Raw genomic sequence first — 20,934 nt, forward strand, 5'->3', positions numbered from 1 at the left:
ACACATCCTGTTATTAATTGTATAGCTATGACTCATTATCATTAAACAGCCAGTATTCAGAAACAGCTGAAAACACATGGCAGCCCACTCTGTGTATCACAAAATGTTAATTAAGGAGAAAGTTTCCCTTTTATAAAAACCTTAACTAACAAGTTATTAAACACTTGCATGTTATGATATAACATATGAAAATATTAATATATACAGTAGGATAATTGTTTCAAGAAGATATATATGTATATGTATTAGGGGTGACACGATACACAGACGTCACGGTTCGGTCCGTACCTTGTTATGGTGGTCGGGGTTTGATAAAATTTCAGTACAGCAGGGTACCGTACAATTTCTTTTCGTTTATTTTAAAAAGACAGTAGTACAAATTATTATTTTTTTCCACCCAGATGTGACAATACAAAATATTATATAACATTATAATGTGCAGTACATATACATACTTTGAATAAATTCTTGAAATATATTTAATTTAGTTAACAGAACAAAAAACAAAACAAAGCGGTATGTAACGCGGCCTATGTATGCTGAGTTTCAGTTGATTTTTGTGATATGCTTAATTTGTTCTCAAATGGCAGAAAACGACATTCTATCTGTTTTCTTTGTCTTATAAAAGCCCTAATTATCAAACAAATAAAAGCTGACCGTTACACAGTGATGCATTAGTATTATTATTATTATTATTATTAAGATTGCCTGTATTCATCATAAGGCTGCATGAACCAAACCGAGACGCCTGTACAGTGACGGTTCTGTACAAATACATGCATTGGCCATATATACATACAAGGGCTGGGACTTGACACAAATTTCACAGAAATTTCACATTTCATTAGATTAGATTCGATAATCATTCACAAACTTGCAATTTGATTTGATTCACCAATTCAACTCAACATCATTTATTTCTGATGTATATCAAAATAATATTGAGCACATACAAATTTTTTTAACAAAAAAAAGACTAATGCTGTGGTTGTGGTAACTTGCTTGCTGAAAGGGCATGTAGAAAAGGTGACTTTTAAACTCAAAGCAACAACACACGTATGACAATATAACATCAAGGACAGACAAACTCAATGGGGCAGACAAAACTATAAACACACCCAGACACAACTAGGGAGAACACAAAACACCTGTGGAACATGGTTGGATGCAAATGAACACAATTAACAATTCAAACTTAACAAGAAAAGGAATAAGACCAAATAAGAATAAACAGAAAGACAAGGCACAACATAAACCATGACAAAGAGCTGTAAAATATATGTAGAGTCAGACAACATTACTATAATACTGAAGATTTTTGTAGGCTATTTGTAGGCTATACGATGGCTAAAATTACACAAGATTTTTAAATATTAAAGTTACAATTACTTAATATTTTCACTTCAACTCATTTTTTATATAGAAACGTTTAAATGGTGGCTGTCCTAAAATGTGATGGATTCATTCAAATGTATATTAACTATTTAAAAACAGTAAAAATTATAATTAATAATGTATGTTATATGGTGCATATATTTTTCGCAAAACGCTCTCTTTACAGTTTATAATCACCAATTATTTTTTTGAAGTAACGTTAAATGTGACATTACGTGACATTGTTTACAAACCAGTAAATTGACGTTTTTGTGCTGCTGGAACATTGATTGAGACAGGATACGGGTTGCTAAATTTGTGTCTTTTAACTTCGGTTGTTTAGTTTTTTTTGTGCTGAAACTGGTATTAAAGTGGAGGAGATGATCAGTTCATGTTACACGCTGCTGCACCCAGAGACTGTCACTTTAGATTCTTGGGATTTAAGAATCAATATTGTTTCTTAAAAATGAGAATCCATTGAATCAGTGTATATTACTCAGCCCTAATACATACACTGATAAAATAACTAATAAAATAGTTCACATACTGTATGTCATGAGCATAATATTAGGATTTTTAATTCAATAAAGTTTATTATCATTTCAGCTCTCGAACACACACACACACACACGCACAAAAGATCAACTTACTGTGACAAAGTTATTAAAGTGTTACAAAGACTGTGAGGGTGCCTTGGTTTAGCAAAATCCTCTTATCTCAGAGTTTACTCTCTCAAAAATAATAGGTCTCTTAAGATGACCACATAGGGACTTGTATAGCTTATCAGCGGTCCACCATTAAGCTGCAAGTTGTTAAGTACAGATAAACATAACAGCACTTAGAATGAACTGTAGGTGAAGGCAACAACTCTACTAAAATCTGACACCCAGCTTTGATTGTTAGTTGATTACAGGTCATGGTTTCACAGCATGCTTGGGTTGAGATTAGGACTCCGCCAAATAAACAAAGCTATTTTAATCAGCCACATCCACCCCCCCATCCTAGATCAGGTCTCTAAATTACAACATCTAGATACAGGAGGTGGCCTGGCTTCGCTGGCTCTCTCTGACCTTTATTATACACTCAAATGGCTAATCCTTCAGGGGGAATGGAATCGTAGACAGACAGGGATTTAGTCGATTTCAAATGAGATAGCCCACCAGCAGGTTAATACTTTACCCCCCACTGGAACTAAAACCTTGTTGAATCCCACACTGCGAGCACAATAGCATTAAAGCGCACCGAATTCAGACCAAGTGCCTGCACAACTCTGGCTGTGGGCCAACAAAGCCAAGGTCAGTGGAGACATAGTCATGTTTCTCCTGGTCCACTTCCTGATAATCCCTTTGAGCTGACCAAAAGCTGATTGTTTTGTGTGTTCTCATGCTTTTGTTATGTCCCTCCTGTGTAAGAAAAAGCTTTTCCTATCTATTGGTCGTTGAGTTCTGAGGAAATCAAATGGAATTTTGGAATCAGGCAAGAGTACGAAGTGATACAATTCCATTTCATAAATAATCCTTCTTAATATTTCTAGACTGCATGTGTGACTACATGTAATGCAAGTATCGATTTCATACATATTTTCATTTGTGAAAGAAAATATTTTGAGTTCATAAATCATCAATAGCTTTATTCACATTTTATGTTGTTTGTGCTTCAAAATTACAGAAAATATCAGCTGCACCTGCAACAAGCAACAACGAGAAGTTACTGTTCGTCTTTACGTTTTATTAGTTACCATTCTAACCCCCTCTTTGTGTTTACTTTAATGCTATCTGAGATCAAACAGTATTTAAATACGCTAAAACAATCTATTTTAACACTGTATGAAACACAAATGTGCTTTTTTATATTAGTGTAATGGTTGTAAATTTGAATTAATTCATTTTAAGATGTAGTAAACTATTCTACACATGAACAACTGATCAGTTATCTCAGATATTATTCATTAAATATGAACCGATTTTAAAATGTACATGAAAAGCTTAAAACAAATCTATGACTCTGTGTGCGCATGAGAGCCGTGCAGTAATGCATCAGACAATACACAGACCAAATGCATTCAAGAGGACAAGGCCAAACATTAAAATACCACGCATTGCTCGCAGCCCAACACAGAACATCCACAGGAAACAAATGAACTGCAATTAAGAACAAATGTATCCAAATAATGCTCCATTATCACCAAATGTATGGCCTGATAGCACAGATCTAGAAAAAATGTTGATAATATAGAAGCCACAATCCACTATCACAAACCCTGTTGGTCAAAATAAAGCAATAACATTCTATCTGCTGCCTTCTTTCGGTACGAGAAAGGTGCCCTTTATTAAGATGGGCAGTTTATTTGGTGTGAATAGCGTTTTTTTATTATTAAGGTCAAGCCCTCGTCTGTAGAGGTGTGTGCAGCGTTTAGAGGATTTTGTAATAACTTACTGGAATAGACCAGTTTGAAGCCTTCTCCAGTGGCCTCCGTATCACTGTAGAACTCCAGCCAAAGATGATTGGAGGTGCTGATGAGGGTCAGACCCAACATAGATGAACCGGTGAAAGCCCCCAGCATGTGAGCTGCGTTGTCTTTACCATCATAAATCTGGAAGGGAGTAAGATCAAATGTAGATCACAAACAACAGCAAGCTGCCTGATGTTTGCTCTATATCCAGACAGACCAAAAAAGACTTTTTGGAAAGCCTTTCTAAGATGTTATTCTTGCTTTCTGTTTATCTGGAAATGTACAGCAACATCTGCAGGACCCTCTCAGTCACACACTGTATGTCTTAAGATGAAAGGAAAAATAAAAACGAACAGGATCATTTAAACTGGCACAATTTTTACTTTCTAAATCCCTTTTCACATGTAACAAAATATCTCTTAATTTCTTCTGTGGAGCATGAAATTGTTTTAGACAAAAATTACAAAAAGGCCTCATAAAAGCGGCCAATGTGGCTTGTACACAGCATTTGCTGAAGCTATCTTTGTGAGCAGAACAGACTGAAATAAATATTTTTTTTACTTTTTTTTTTTACTGAAATTCTTGACATCTAGTATTATACTGCATTCACTGTAATTCACTTCTCAGAAAAGATTCTGCCACATGCATACATTTAAATGTAATGTAAATGATTCGTTCACAACTCATAATGATCCAGAGTTCAATCAGTTGACTCAATGATCCAGTGATTACAGTTAAAAGCTCACTGGAGTAGAAGATTATCAGTGATTAACAACTTTAATTTCGGCCTGTGTCACACACAAGGCTTTCATATGACTTTAGAAGGCATGAAATATAGCTCATGATTTCTAAGTGCAAATGTTGCAACATTTTATGGTGATTTTGCATAATTTTAGCGACGTGTTTTTCCCCCCAAAACTTACAAACTACACATAATATTTTTTTTTTCTAAAAAAATCGAGATACATCCATCTTTTCACATATTATTGTAGCACAGTTTGTGTTGAATACAAAAGAATTAGAATATTGACCACTAGTGTGTTATAAGTAGCTGAAATAAGCTCAAATGTCAGGGCATGTCAACACATCTCACGGGGCCAAAAATCACCTCACACCCCAGAGGGTTAATGATATTTCAAAATAATGGCCCATAGCTTGTGACAATTTTACCTTATATGTTATAAGATGTTAAGTAAATGAGAGAATAAATTAATAAATTAAGATTTTCTTCTATTTTATTATGGCTACTGTTTTTTTGCAGCCCTGTAATTATGCGTCTACACATAGCTAATCTAGGACTGCTCTTTGCCAGCTCAAAATTCAGTCTAAAGGCACAATGGCAAGACGAAATTAGGCCCGCTTAGATTTAAATCAACCTGTGTTATCAAAATGTAAATGCATTTAAGTTGCCTTCTCTATGTACCCATAAAATGCCACTTCAGAAGTGCTTCTGTGCCACCTTTGCCTGTAATGGCATAAATGTAGAAATACCTTTAGAATGTCACCCTGGGCCAGATGGAAGGTTCTGGCAGAAATGTTGATTCCTTTCCCAGCCTGCACCTGTATGCTGTAAATGCACTCGTGGTTGTTCTCGTAGTTCATGGGGTAATTTGGTGACAGCAGAATCCCTTCATTGTTGATGACAGATGAGCCGCACTCAGCTAGAAATGGGAAATAAAACCACGGAACATTGGGGAAAAATGGAGTAACACAAGCGCAAAGCTAGTAATCAAAACGTCACCTACTATTATTATATAAAGATATTCAGTTAACATTTTGCTACACACAAACCCACCACACGGACATATTGCTGCTGTAAAAGCTCAACGTGCGTTAATACAGATCTGGCATTTTCAAATTGATTGGTCTGGACAGCACGAGTCTGCTGTGCTCGTGTGACGGCACATCTGGAAACTAAAATCGACAGAGCTGAGTCGTGCCATTCGTAGCTTTAATTCAAAATCCCATGTCGTTAGGGGACATAAGTTTGAGTCTGAACAATAACCATCAAATGTACATTTAATGGAACAACAGACTATAAAAACAGGTGTATCAATATCCATCATGTATTCTGGTGCAGGAGAAAGACTAACATAAAGCAACACGGCCCGACTGATTTATTTAACATCCCCTTGCCGTTTCTCTCCATGCCGCTCCATGTTATGACGATATTACCAGTGTCATATTTTGAATAAATCACCACTGTTACTGCCTCCATTTAGTAAATTACCTACATACACCCCCATCCTCAGTGAGTCAGCCCAGGACATGATGTGAATTTACACAGGGCGAGACTTCTCGCTTTTCCCATATGCCCTTCTTCTAACTTTCATTCAGTTCTGGGGAATAAAAAAAGTAGTTAGGAGAAATATGACTGACCCCATGAGATCAACAACTGACCCGCAATCTGAATAAGTGAGGCCGAAAGTGTGGTAGAAAGAGTTCAGTGCTTTGTTGCCTGTTTTGTTTAGGGCAGTAAAAACACCTAAGTGCAATTCTGAAGTGGCCCAGGGAACGTGGACTGGGTTGGGATTGCAAGCGCTCCTGTCAAAAGTAATGTTTGTGGATGGGAGTTTGGACCCCTGCTTTATTCACACAACCTGATCCAATATGACAGGCAACTGAAACTGACCCTTGTGCTTGGACAAAAGGGCAACTTTAGCATGCTACTTTCAGTAAGGAAGGCAGTATGTTCAAAAATTATGGGAGTCTCTGGGTTTCTGGGAGTCAAGTCAGATTCCAGGGCTTATAAAGTGATGTTTAATCTGACAGAGCAGGAAGTCTGAGATGAGCTTGGGGGAAGGAGAATTTCAGAACAAGAAGACACTGAGAGATTTGATACCTGCACAGACCACAGACATTTTTACTCTTTTAGGGTTCGACATTACCTCAGCTGACAGAATCCTTATAAATCCTTCACATTCGCGGAAAAAAACTCTCTGTAGTATGCTATCTGAGATGATTCCATGCATTCTCTTCTTACCAAATAAAACGTATCAAATTAAAAAAGATTGTTTACCTGAAAATTAACATTTTACCATCATTTACAAATCATGTTGTTCTACATCTGTATGACTTTCTTTCTTCTGTGGAACATGAATAAAGATATTTTGTCAGTGTGCTTGAATTGCTATCCTTACAATGGCAGTCAAAGATAATCTGGTCTGTTTACCAACATTCATCAAAAACTTTTTTTTGTATTGCAGAGAAGTAAGTTGGGTTTGGGCCAACATAAGGGTAAATACTGTAAATGACATACTTTTTATTTTTGGGTGAACTGTCCCTTTAATTCTTTCCTTCTTGTCAATGGTGGGCCGAGTCATAATCCTTTGGCAATGTTTCACCCGGAGTCGTGCAAAGCTGCCACAGATGCACACTCCATTCTCCATTGCAGTAAAGTCCCAGACTAAAGCTACAACCAATTACCACCATTACTCATACAAGCAATATTTCAAATGCATGAAATTTTAATTAAACAAAAAAAAAAGTCAGTCAAATGGGATTCTAACTTGTGATCTCTCTAACTTAGGGCAATAATTATTCCACCGAACCACAAAGGCACAGGTTAAGCCCCCCTAAGACTAAAATCCTAAAATCGCCCATGGCACAGACCTTTGGTCATTTGGGAACTTACAGAAACCCAGGACAGGTTTTATGCATACTTAACTGTCATTACACACATCTGTGGAAGGGATGAAGGATACTCAGTGGCAGATTCTGGCACAGGCGATATTGGCAGTTGCCTAGGGCAGCAGTGTCCCCTGCGTGCCACTCCTGCACACATCAGACGAGCACTCCAATTCTGCTGGTAATGAAGCGATGATATTGTCATACAAGACACGTCAGCTTAATCAAATCACAAAATAAAATGTGCTCCGCCTTCAAACTTTGTAGAGAGATACACGCAGATATGCCATTTCAATTTGCGTGCTTTTAAATGATCGATTTCTTTATTGTCAATGTGATAATCACAACCCCCCGGTACCACCCAGCCTTGTGATGTCATAAAATAAATAAATGAAGTAAATTGTAAAAAGCAAATAAATGAATAGTACAGTGAATTCATTCTCTTTACACATACACACCCAGTGCACAACAAGCACTACAAGATCAATACAAAACTACAACATCTACAAGTATGGCCCTCTTTCACAGGATACCATAATAAGCAACAATCAGCTGGATAGAGGGAACGTAACATCCTCTCAAAAAAAGATAAATGTGGTCATTTAGAAAAATGGTCTCATTTAAAACAATTAAACGATGAATGAAGTGCATTGTGGAGCCTAACACTAATCCCTATTCTCTTGCAGAGTATAAACAAAACACGCATCAATCAAGCAAATGGTTTATACGCAGTGTTTAAATGCATGCATACTAAATGGCTGCTGCAAACAAGTGTCTTGTTGCTAATCCAGTGGAAAAGGATTCTTGCCTGTTGAATCTTTGTGTCTGATTTCTTTAAGCCAGTCGCCTGGCACCATGAAAGGCCAATCTGATAAGATCTGCTTCTGGTAAAGAGACGGGCTTTACTTCCTTTGGTGACAACATCGTTTGTTGGGTATACAGAAAAGATTCGGTGTGCTCATGTAAGCCACTGAAGCAGTTTCAATCTGTTTCTTCTAACGTTAAGGGTCTGTTCAATCGGTGGATGAGAGTTCAGACAGCAGTCACAAGACACAAACGTCCGCCTCTATCAGATGTTGCTGTTTGGCTCGCATTTATTGTCATTCTGTGTAGTCGTGCCTGACTCTTGTTTGGTTTACTTGGAAACGGACAGAGATTGTCCAGAAGGCTCACTCAAACAGAAGTGGACTTTTCAGACCACAGACACAGGAGCAAAGACTGTCATGAGCTCAAATACTGAGAAACTGCTGTTGTGCAAAAAGGGACGAGTGCAAGGGTAAAAGAGCAATCTAAATCCCATATTACTGATTGACTAATTTGGCTAACCAACATTTTAGATGGATCTTATCATAGAACATGTATTACTGCAACAATTTTTCAAAGCTGTAATGGTGCAAATGGTAACCTGTGCCAGATCATTTGAGTGAATATGAATATGAAAAAAACAATATTTCATGCTTTCGAAGGGAAAGAAAATATAAATAATTTAACTGTAGGTAAAATGTTATTATATTCAGGCAGCAATGCGATGAAGTTTTAAATGAACAAGCTTACAGAAAGTATCAAGTACTTACATTTTTATTTTATATTATTACTTTTTTTGTAGAATTATTTTAATATCTTACTGAAGTAAATTTAATTTAAAACGTAATGGTATTACACACCCCTGAAGATGCTATTGCTATAGAAATATAAAACAATATATAATCAGCAAGGTAGGAAACAAAGAGGAATCTAGTTAGTGTATTATTCATTAGTCATAGTCTTAGTCATAGTCACAGAATAAAAGAGAGATATTTCAAGATAAAAAACTTTCAAAAAAAAAAAAAACTTTGCAAATATATATATAATATATATATATATATATATATATATATATATATATATATATATATATATATACACATACTTTTTTTACAAGTGCAGATTAGTGAGGCTTCACAAAGAGAATGAATTATTAATTATGAAATGCTGTATTGTGAAAATTAACTCCCAGCATTTGTATTACTCTTATATCTGTAGCCACAAGCTTTAAAACCCATATGTTTGTCAAACCCACAAAGCTGCAAACCTCTTGAACTTAACATGCTTCTAAACATTATGAGTTACACAACATCTCACACAATCCTCCTCAATGGGAGCTTGGCAATTTAAGGCTGATATGATGAAAGGCAACTTGAAAGCTCTTGTACTGTATATTTCCATCCAGCACGTCATCTGGCACAATAACATAATGAACTCACTGATACAGCTCAGTGCCTACTGAGAGGCAATTTTGCTACCATTTCTTTCATAAGATAGAGGTGAGCGGACCCAGTGCAAGACGGTATTCTAGCTCATCTACGCATTAATCATTATTGAAGCATCGTGGGGTGCATATTGCTTAATTCCCTTGCAATTTGGCTGCGCAGTTGCCAGACAACTCAGATGACCAGTGTAAGAAATTGTTTTCACAGCAAATGATCCACTGGTACAGGGTTCGCTGAAGCCACATTTCACTTTTTTCCCTTAAGACAGGGTTGCTCTGTGTTAATCTAGCTTAATCCTTGGAGTAAGCAGTAAAAAAAAAAAAACAGGTGGCAAGTCTTGATGGTATGACTAGACGTTCCATCAGGGGACTTCGATATTTACCAGGCCTCTTGTAAACAAGGGAAACAAGAACATTTGAAATTGGGGTGTTTGGGAAAAACAAATCAATTTGAAATGCAGTAGCAACGCAGGCGAAACATTGCTGAAATTGCTTTATGATGGAATATGACCTTCTGAACCACAGGAAACAAAACTGAAGGGAAACCAAAACTGATGAATCTGCAATGCAGTGTTTGTGTGGGTCAGGAGCTCGAACCTCCCTGACAGATAATCAGGTAAACTGAATTCTGAAACACAATTTAAATTCCAAACACATCTCACCTGTTCACACACCAGTTAGGAGGTGTGCCTCTGTGTGTGTATCTCTAGAGCCAGTTAAAAGGGCTTACATAATCACACACAACCCCCATGAGTAAATAAATACTCATGTTCTTTACATTTTTCTGTGGTGGATATATTACGTAGCAAGGTCAACAGAAAGCACAAACAGGAATGGAACTAAACCTTATTGGAAAACACCTTTTTTATTTACTCGCGCAAATGGATGGACAGATCAGGGTTGCCAGGTCTGCGTAACAAAACCAGTCCAACTGTTCCTCAAAAGTATAGCCACATCATGGTCAAAACTAGTCCAAGGGTATTTGGCTATTATAATTGCATAAGAATCACCAAAATAATGCCAAAATTGCCCAAAAAAACCCGAGCCCATGAAAACAGTACAAAAGTATCCCAGTACGTAGAATCATACACAGACAGACAGACAATAGACAGAAAGAAAGAAAGACAGAAAGAATGAAAGAAAGAAAAAAACAGACCAGACCAGACCAGACCAGAAATGACAGACAGATCTTGCCATACAGGCTTTCCTCACAATTCCTTGTATTGTCCTTACGGAGCACTAGGATGGATTAAGCTGGCAGAGACATTTTTTTACCCGATGATAATCAGTGGAAATCCTTTTGTTATCCTTTTACTCCTAAATTAAAAGCAAACTGCTTAATGCGGCACAAGATGAGATTTTGCCATTCTAAATCCCTTAGGGAGCCCGACACAAAAGTGAAGTCACAGCTACCCAAGCCCGTTGTCAGATGACAGAATATTAAAGGGAGCAATATTGACATTTTCCATAAGCTTGATAGGCCTAAAGTTCAGTCTAACGGCATTGTAACCCAATTATACTGATTAGAGAAGAGCTGTGCAATTCTCTCTGTGGACTGTGTAGAGAGAGGAGAGGAAGAATCCAAGGAAGAGGCTGTTGTATTGAAAAGACAAAAGAGAGGAGGGGGAGACAGCCAACTGACATTGAAAGACACTGTAGGAAAGTTAAAAACCCTGCTGGGTGAAGTATCTGAAAGACATCAATACAAAACGAACCGACTGCAAAGTTTGTTTAATGCTTAGAACGAAGCCACGTACAGTATCTTCTCCAACACATGATTCCCTAAACGCTCATTGAATGTTTTCTGCTGAATAGTTCTTTTGGTTGCCTTGAAAGTCCTGCAGTTGTCAGTCTGTGAAAAGCATATGAACAATTTTGTGTTCTCCGAAACAAGATTTTGGCATGAGAATAATTTTTGATCAAAATATACGCCATAATAAGCTTCCTATTTATCGTACTACGCAGTTTAGCGTGACAGGAATATATAGCGGATATCAGAAACTCTAAAGGCACTAGTGAAAATATTTTTGCTGTAGAGCAAAGAAATCTGACCTTTGAACAAAGGACCTTCCATAGTCATTAGCCCTTTTCACACATAGCCTTTACTGGTAATTTAGCGTTTAGAAATCAAGTGTGAACAGGATCATTTCAAAAATACCAGTAAATCCAGTTTTCCGGAAAAAGAAGCTGTAACATTAACAGTGAATTACTGGTGTGATTCCATGTGTGAACAAAGAATAGGATTGATAGAAGGAACGAGGTCAGAGGAACTGACAGAAGAAGTCTGCTTTAGGCAGATCATAAAAGCTCTGTCGGAGATGTGTACAGTAAATGGTGCTGCTCTTTTTTTAATTTATTGCATTTAACTGTGATAGAACAGATTAAAGTTAACAGGAAGCAAAGTGGGAGAGAGAGAGTGGGGAAGAGCCAAAAACATGCTAGACAGATGCATGACCGTAAAACATGCCTTGCCTTCTTTTCTATTCATCAGTGCTGCGACTCCGTAGTAACTACTGCATACTGTGCTATTATGTGTATTGTGTTTTTAAGAGCAAAAACACGTTTTGTATGATCATCCTCTTACACATATTACTAGAGTAAAAAAACTGGACATAGCAAAATTAATGTGCCTCTCTTCATCCACGGGATAAAGGAAAACAGCGCAGTGTTTAAAAATAACTTCCGGTGAACAAAATTTACAGGTAAAAAGACAGAATATGATTGTGTGAACAGCATATTTGGATTTACAGTGGGTATAAAAGGGGCTAATGTGACGTACAGCATTTGCTTGTTTAATTAAGGACCTGGAAAAAATACAGAATCTTGCTTAATTAATTATTAAAGAAAAAAATTCTACTGTATGACAATTAACATTAACTCATTACATCAATACATTAATACATGGAACATTAGTACACTAGCTCCAATTGTACAATAAGCCAAAGTCTGCACAGATTTTTTCCATCAGCAATATACAGGACTACAGGCTTTCTCCAGACAGAATGCAACAGCTTTCATCTCTTTCACAGCAGAAATTGTCTTTTGATTCTCTTAAGAGAACCATGCCTCGGTACACACTCTCTAACAGCTTTGCAAAACACACAGACACAAATTACAGATAAAACATTAAGAATAAATGATACATTTTACGTTTGGATATGTAAGAGCATTTTCAATCATCCACTCTTGAAATAAATATATATTAATATCACCGTTAGCACCGTATCTTTGGCACAAAACTTTTATTATTTTTATTAACATGTAAGACAGAACAAGATGTAGAAGTCCATTTCCAAATGAGAAACTCAAGCAGTTCTTTAATCACGAGGATTCAGTTAATGTCTCTCCTTGGCATTTGCAATAGAAGCACTGAAGCTGAATGCATTAAAAATGTACAAGACGTGCTCTGTAAGATATAGCTTGCAACAAAGAAGCTTTAAAAATACAGTTTTAATATCTATGCTAATGATAAAACCTTCCTCTACAGTTAAAAAGGAATGAACAAATGTTGGAAAACGAGATGGTCATGAAAGTTTTGCCAGTTAGATCGAAGGGGATCGACATATTGAACAGTTTTTCACAGCTGCAATTAAAGTTTAGAACACATTATGAATTACGAATGATATGAGTGATGGTTTGCATGAATAATTGATTAGGCTATTATACATTCATAAAGCATGTCATCATATACGGAGTCATGTGACTGGTCCGCAACTCCCCACAGAAACACAATTTATCAATCCGTGCCTTTGGCTATGATGAATATGTACCAGTGTGCAAATCAGCAATTTGACACATTCTAAAGCATCATTTTTACGAGTTTTTTTTAGTTCGAGCTACTCTTCTTTTTTTTTTTTTGAAACGAGAAATAAAAAACATCCATGTGATCATGGATACAACGAATTTATACTCCATCTGTCAAGCCCTTGTAAATTAATAATACTGCTAATGATAATTTTATTAATACAAGTACTACATAAAATATTCACCATCAATTCCACACATTTTCACATCCTCCTTATTTTACATGATACACAGTACTCAATTATTATTAGTCATTGTGCTCATTATATTACTGATAGGCATCAAATGAGCAAATAATGAAATCAATGACTGGGTTACTTCTGTCCCAAGCCCTGCACTAGTAACTAGAGTGACAAATAACCATTTATATCCAAAATATCATGGGAAAAATCCATAATATGTCATAATAAACAAAATGCTAATTTTGAAATAAAGAAAGAGGCTATGTGCCTCCAAATGGTGCAGGTTCATGCTAACCTTCAACCCTTGGCTCATCCCAAGGTTTTTAGTCTTCCGTTAACTAGCTAAGCTAAACATTCTTCAGTTAAAATGCCTAAAGCTAAAATCCCTTTGTATTTACATTTTTATGTAACAAATGCTGTTGTCCAACAAAAGAGATCATTATAACTTTTTTACTCCACAATGCCAGTCAAATGTTTCCTTTTGTGATCTGATGTAGCTTTTGTCACAGAATTAGGCAGAAAATATGTTTCATGGGCTACTGTAAAAAAATACACAGATTAGAGAGATGACTTGAATAACAGTCATAAATTATACATTGTTGCAGTCAAGTGTTCATTGTCTTAGTTTTTTCATTTAAAACTTTATATCTTCTTCTGTTTACTAGTTATAGCAACAGCTTTGTTATCATAGATATTAATACCTAGATGTATCATTAGTGACTGTTTCTATGGGCCCCATTATGTAAGCCATCCACCATATTGTAGCGATCACCATTTTGACCGTTTCAACATGGCGGCCGCATCTAATTGCCTGGAGGGTCCAATGGAGCATCTACAGCTGTGTCTCATTCAGAAGGCTGTGCCCTCCAGAGGTCGAATCCTCAGGAGGTTGCATCCTCTGTAGAATGCCTATATAAAGCATCCTTAACCTAGAATTAAATTAGACGACCTTATAATGGTTGTTTATGGTGATGCAAAGAACTGTGGGTTATCTCTAGCAGGAGGATAAACCTAATGCATCCTTCGAATTGCCTTGACATTAGGACATATGCGAAGGCTGCATGCGAAGTGTCCTACTTGATTTCTTGAAATGAGAATCCTCAACGACGTATGTAGACTTCGAATGCAGCCTCCAGAGGGGGCACCGCCTTCTAAATGAGACACAGCTTATATATGTCTATGTCCAGCTTAGACACCAGAACCACTCTAAGAGTATCAATTTACCTTTTGCTTGCTTACTGCAGAATTTGTAAGGCAGCAGTTTTCTAAAGTCTTTGTAAAGCGCCACAAATTGTATTGTAAAAAGCTCTATACAAAAAAAAAAAAAAAAAAAAACTGAATACATCCGAGGACTTTAGCCTTGGACATTTGATCAAAGCACATGATCACCACTTAATGCAATATAGAGCTCCGCGATCACATTATGACTATAATTGAAATGTAGCCTCTGTGGGCAGCTTCCCATTCTTTAGACCACTGCCCGAGCTTATATAAAGACACTGATATCTTCATGTTTCACAACGTCTGGATCGCTGACAAATGAATACCTTCCACACACACAAAAGTCACTACTTACAATGTGATTATCATGGTACAAATAGACATTCTTAATCTATTCAAATCTTGTCTATGAAACAAACCATCTGTGTTTGTGCTTTACTTGCAAATCCCAAGGTGCTTAACATCTCAAACCTCACGCCTGTTAAAATGGAGATGTAATACTGATTTATCACAGCGTAATCTCAACCATACAAAAGCAACACCTTGTCTTGCATGACATGTGTTAACACTCAAGTTAAGTGATTAACTTCACGTTAACAGTAAGTATGCGTCAGGGAAGATGCCCTGTGGTCTCCGAATGGGAAAAAAGTGTAATGTGTGATCAGATAATGTAATTCTTATTGCAGCCCATTGAACAGGCTTGACTCAATTCATAAACGTCACCTGCATATGATTAATAGCCTTATAAGAGAAAGATCGGATGCTGCAGGAGACTTTACCAGTGGAAAAATTCATCTTAAGAAATAGATTAAAAGAAAGCACGGTGGAAAATACAGTAGCTGGCTCATTCTTAGTGGTTCTGCATTGGATTTAACATATTTCTCCTTGAACAGTTACTGGTTAAAGCAAACATATTGAAGGAACTTTAAAGTTTAAAGCTGGGCTCTGTTATTTTAGTGCTACCAGTTTCAACAAATACGAATGAAAAAAAAAAACCCACAACAGCAACCCTTGTCATTTATTGGCCAGGCCAAACAGATAGCCCCACCCTCAGAGTCAGAGGAAGTTTAAACTGTGCTGTTATATCTATATTGTGTCTAAACACAGTTGCTTATTCTAACCCTTTGCCTTAATTGTTGCCTAGAAGGTCCATTTGTCATAATTTTAAAGGACATTTACTTGCTTTATTTTTTTGGCAACGTAAAACCAATAGTGGTGATGGATGGATGGGAAAGCCAGGTGATTCTGATTAATACACCGCCTTTGTCTACCTCCCCTCAAGTTTTTAATCCAAAACTAAAAATACTCTCAGCTCCTCCAGGTGGTACAGTCCAAATATGCAAACTCATCAGGCATTAAAAAAGTGGCAAAGATTAAAGGGATAGTTCACCAAAAAAAGAAAATGACCCCATGATTTTCTCACTTTCAAGCTATCCTAGCCTTCTTTCAAATGAATGCAATTAAAGTTATATTAAAAAATGTCCTTGATCTCCCAAGTTTAGTAACGACAGTGAACAGTGGTTAAGATTTTGAAGCACAAATCCATCCATCCATCATAAAATGTACTACACATGATTTTGAGGATTAATAAAGGCTTTCTGAAGTGAATCAATGCATTTGGAAAAATATCTATAATTAAAACTTCATGAATAGTAAGTAATCTCTTGGTCTTCTGTCGTATGTGTGTTCACGAGACAGTGGCTTTGCAGTGGATGATGTAGGACTTATGAAAAAATCTTATACTCCTAGGATGACTTGAAAGTGAGTAAATTATGTGGTAATTTTCATTTTCGCTTTTGCAACCTCTCGCTTTAAGGTCAACTGATCCACATTGTGACTTGATATCAATGATATTTAGACTATTGCAATATAGTGGTACTCAAATCATTTGGTTGACACTTCATCATATTACAGTACTGTAGGGGGCGGTATTGAACCTTAATGATGGCCGCCACCGGTTATAAAAAAAAAAAAACAGAAGACAACAATGCAATGTATAGCTACCACAGCTTTACAAAACCATGTCAGAGATAAAAGATAAAAGTGAGACAGTCTATACATGCTTGAAAAAATTCTTCTTGCAATTGTGGGAGTTTTTTTTCAGTCTACGGGAAGTTAGAATTCTTTTTGTGTGCTTTTGTACAGTTATGGTTACATACTCTCTGTCTGCCTACAATAATATTTCAGTGTGCTGAAGATGAATCTGGCTGATAGTATTGGTTTTTCTTCCAGAATTTTTATAGGTCGCAATATTATTTCTATTGTGAATTATTTTGGCCATGTATTGAAAATCAAATATTGTGTCAGGCCTAATCAATGTGACAAGCAAATGAGTGAAAAAAAGATTACTTTTTTTGTGTAGGTGCCCATTGTCACATCCGCAGAAAAGCATGTCGTCCACACACAGATAACTTTGTTAGGGTGCGATCCATGATCTCCAGAACTGATTAGTTTTCTTGCACCGGACATTGCAACAGAAAGATAATTTTAGGGACACAATCTCCTGGTTAAGGATAGAACAATATAAATAAATAAATTTGAAAACAAAAAACCATGATAAATGCAGTTATTACTTTTTTCAATTAATGTGAAAAATGGCCGGTGACCCCTCATGACCAGAGAAAAGTGTAGAGTCACTAGCAAACCTCCAAAAGTTCTCCATTATTATAATTGCCATTTTGTTTATGCCCCTGTCTTGTGACATGCATGGCTAACTTCCAATTGATGCTGCTTCAGCCCACTCTGTCTATGTCTGATGAATGCTTTATTGCCGAGGAGTCACTTACTGACGCCGGTGAGCAAGATACACTGAGAGATACAATCAAGAAACACTGAAACATGACAATAGCAGCACTAAATCACTCCAAATGCACTCGGCAGGAGCCAGCCAAGCTGAATTGTGAAAGCAACTGTGAAAGAAGTTTGGCGTGGCAAACCGCTCCTGTCCTGGAGTTTATTAGCTCTAGGAACCAAAATGGAAACGTGACCCCTCTACACGGCAACACGATGACTCTTTATGTGTTTCCAGGGAAACAGCAGGAACCAATTACTCTATCATAATCGGCCTTGACTTAGCCAACCAAAGAAAGTGACCATGGTCCTATTGGAGCAATCGAAAGCTCATGTCATCATTCTCACCCTCATTTCATCCTGCATGGCTTTTTCAAAACTGAGCTACTAATTAAAATGTAGCACTTTCTATTATTAAAATAATTGTAATATTGTTTCATTTTCAACATTATTGTGACAGCCTTAATATTAGCTTAAACGGAATTCTTCAAAAAAAAAAATGTTGTCTTTCACTAAGAAATACAATCATACAAGTTTAAATAGACATGAGTGAGAGTAAACAATGACAGCGGTTTTATTTTTTGAGTGAACTGTCCCTTTAAACCGTTAACAGTTTGAACCCTTCTGATTTATCCCCCATAAAAAACTGGTTCATCATTAAAGGCATTTCTGTCATTGGTCTGAAAGTCGGAGTGAACACGTCAGCCTTATCTTTCTTTAGAATCAGCAATATGTCCATGTGGTGTGCCATTTGGTAATGAATCAAGAGAATAAAAGTTTAAATGAATGAAAACAGCTGACAACGTACCAACACACCTTGGCAGAGGTGCGCTCCACATGCGCCGACCCCCTCCCAGGCAAATGATTTCTGGTGCTCCCTCCAGGCGGTAGCCCATATTGCAGGAGAAGGTAAGTGTATCTCCAATGCCAAAGCTGTAACCGTTACGGCGGCCAAAATGTGGCACTCCTGGATCCTCGCATGGCTCCAGGTTGTATTCTGAGGAAATTTTTTTTTAAAGATTACACAAGATTTGGTGTTGGAGTAAACATAATGAACATAAAAAGATGTATTTTCTTTGGATTTTAATTAAAAATGAATTTTTATTAATTAATAATTGTATTTTTTATTTTCAGGCATTTTATTCTTTTTTTTTTAAATAATGTTTTTCATTAAAAAGCCATTTTGATTTAATTCACCACTAGCAGTTCTATCAAATCATTGGGGTTTCACAAAAATATTAAAATGTTCACACAACAGATAGGAAAATAGTCTGATTCTGTAAATACTGTATAAACTGTAAGAGGACTCAACTGCCATCCATGAGAATAGAGGGTCTATTCTCATCTTTCAATCCCTTACCTGAAAATGTGATGTTGAAACCTTCGTAGGAAATGGAGAAATCAGATATGAAGCGAAGCTGAGCTTTGAAGTTGCCATAGAGCCCTGCGTTGATGGGCGAGGGCAGTTCTGCGCCCGTGAGGCGGGCGAGCGGCTGAACAAAACTCCCATTCTCAGTGATGAGCAGGTAGTCATGATGATCCTCCAGGTGAAAGGTGTTAAAGGTGAACTGAACGCCTATTGGGGAAACAAGAGCAATGCATAAATGATCCAGCTAATAATATAGTTCAAGTTTTTGGTCAGCCCCACATTCACTGTCTGGTGGAGCTTGGAGAAGAAAAAAAAAGATATATAAAAAAGAAGAGAATAAAAGGAATGATCAAGCATTTAGGGTCAACTTCATTACATAAGGCAGAAGGGATTTGTGGGCCCCACTTAGGGTATAGCCTACTCATTAGACCCAGCAGAAGGGAAGCAAATCATTAAAACTTTTTTCCCGGGTCCTGTGAATTTAAGCAGGGGCCCTTGGCTGAGGTCACGTAGAAGAAAGAAAATTTTGATACTGACCCTTTTTTGCCTTTGTGTCAGAAAGAGAAAAGTGTATTTTTAGTTCCAAGTGATCTGTCCACTAAACATAATGGCCTTCAAAATTGATATGCATTAGCAGCCATGGGAAATTAAAATTCTGAGGAACTTTCATTATTCTGAACTCAAAGGTTGTATAATGATATTTCTGAGTAGGACATGGGCAAGTACCTAAATCTGTATTCATGACAGTTTGTACCGACTGCTAGCTTTAGCTATATTATGTGCTGTGTGTTTTTTATCCAGCTAACAATTTGTATATTATTTTTTAGCATTTGTCCTATCAAAAAGTTTATATAACTTTCAATAAGCGGGTAACAATCTCAAGTGAGGTATGTCAGTTGCTGCTTTACCTTTGCCATGGCTGACCTCCACAGTCCAGGTGCAGTTAAGGGAGCTGGGGTAGACCTCGGGGTATCCCGGGGACAGGATGGTGCCTCCAGGTCCTCGAACATCACCCCCGCAGAGTGCTAAAGGGCAGATTGAGGAAGGTTACTTAAACAGTCCTTTCACTTAAATTCAAAATATGCAAATGAAATTATATAAGCATAAAGGATTTCTCTCTTCTATCAGCCCATATACTGGGCTTATCAGTTGAAATGTGAAAGGTGAATTAACATTTATATCTTAGTTCCTTGTGATTGTTCAAAAGTTAGCAAAACATTGGGACAGTAGATTACGCAAATCCATTGGGGTCCCAAAATCTAAGACCACTAATATAAAAGCATTTTTCCACTTCAATAACATTCAGGTAACATTTGACAGAATTTGCGTGATAAAGCATTTATTAAGCTGTCATTTGATCAAAACCTTAAAATCAAGACTTTTTTCTGCTTTTTCTTATATATAAGAATATTATGTTATATAATTCCATTCATCTATCAGTTTTCAAAACCACTTTTCCTATGCAGCTTTACAGGGATGCTGGAGCTCATATTTAAATAAGAAGTATGCAAAAAGGAGCTTAATCAAGCAAAAAAGGTTCTGCTTGTATCAGAAGTATAAAGAAAAACAGTGTGATTTTATACCAGCCTGAGCTATTCCTTGAAATACTGTTCGGAACACTTCTCTCTCTCACCTCATAAAATGCATGCTTGAGTCGTATCAGCACTCATGCGCTTTTTTCTTAAACACTGCATGGTGCTCAGTGGAGGAAGGATGTACAGTATCAGACAGACCTCTGCTACCTGAGACAGCAGTACAGGCAGGTGCATGTCTCTAATATATGCTGCATTTAGAGCCCATGGAAGTGAGATGACTGTGCACAGTAAAAAGTGCCCCTGGATGTCTAATCTGGTGAGCGCATCAGTTC

The 20,934-nt window shown here is 36.9% G+C and overlaps 1 protein-coding gene across 1 annotated transcript in view; it reads right to left on the reverse strand.

Moving 5' to 3' along the window:
• Window positions 1–20,934, reverse strand: part of csmd3b (CUB and Sushi multiple domains 3b) — a 332,481-nt gene that overhangs the window by 105,668 nt on the left and 205,879 nt on the right. The window contains 5 exon segments of the mRNA XM_043218230.1: window positions 3,811–3,967; window positions 5,318–5,487; window positions 18,507–18,695; window positions 19,059–19,274; window positions 19,976–20,092. Of these exon segments, the coding sequence (XP_043074165.1) occupies window positions 3,811–3,967; window positions 5,318–5,487; window positions 18,507–18,695; window positions 19,059–19,274; window positions 19,976–20,092 (849 nt within the window).

Source organism: Puntigrus tetrazona, chromosome 19 (genome assembly GCF_018831695.1).
Source record: "Puntigrus tetrazona isolate hp1 chromosome 19, ASM1883169v1, whole genome shotgun sequence".
NCBI lineage: Eukaryota > Metazoa > Chordata > Actinopteri > Cypriniformes > Cyprinidae > Puntigrus > Puntigrus tetrazona.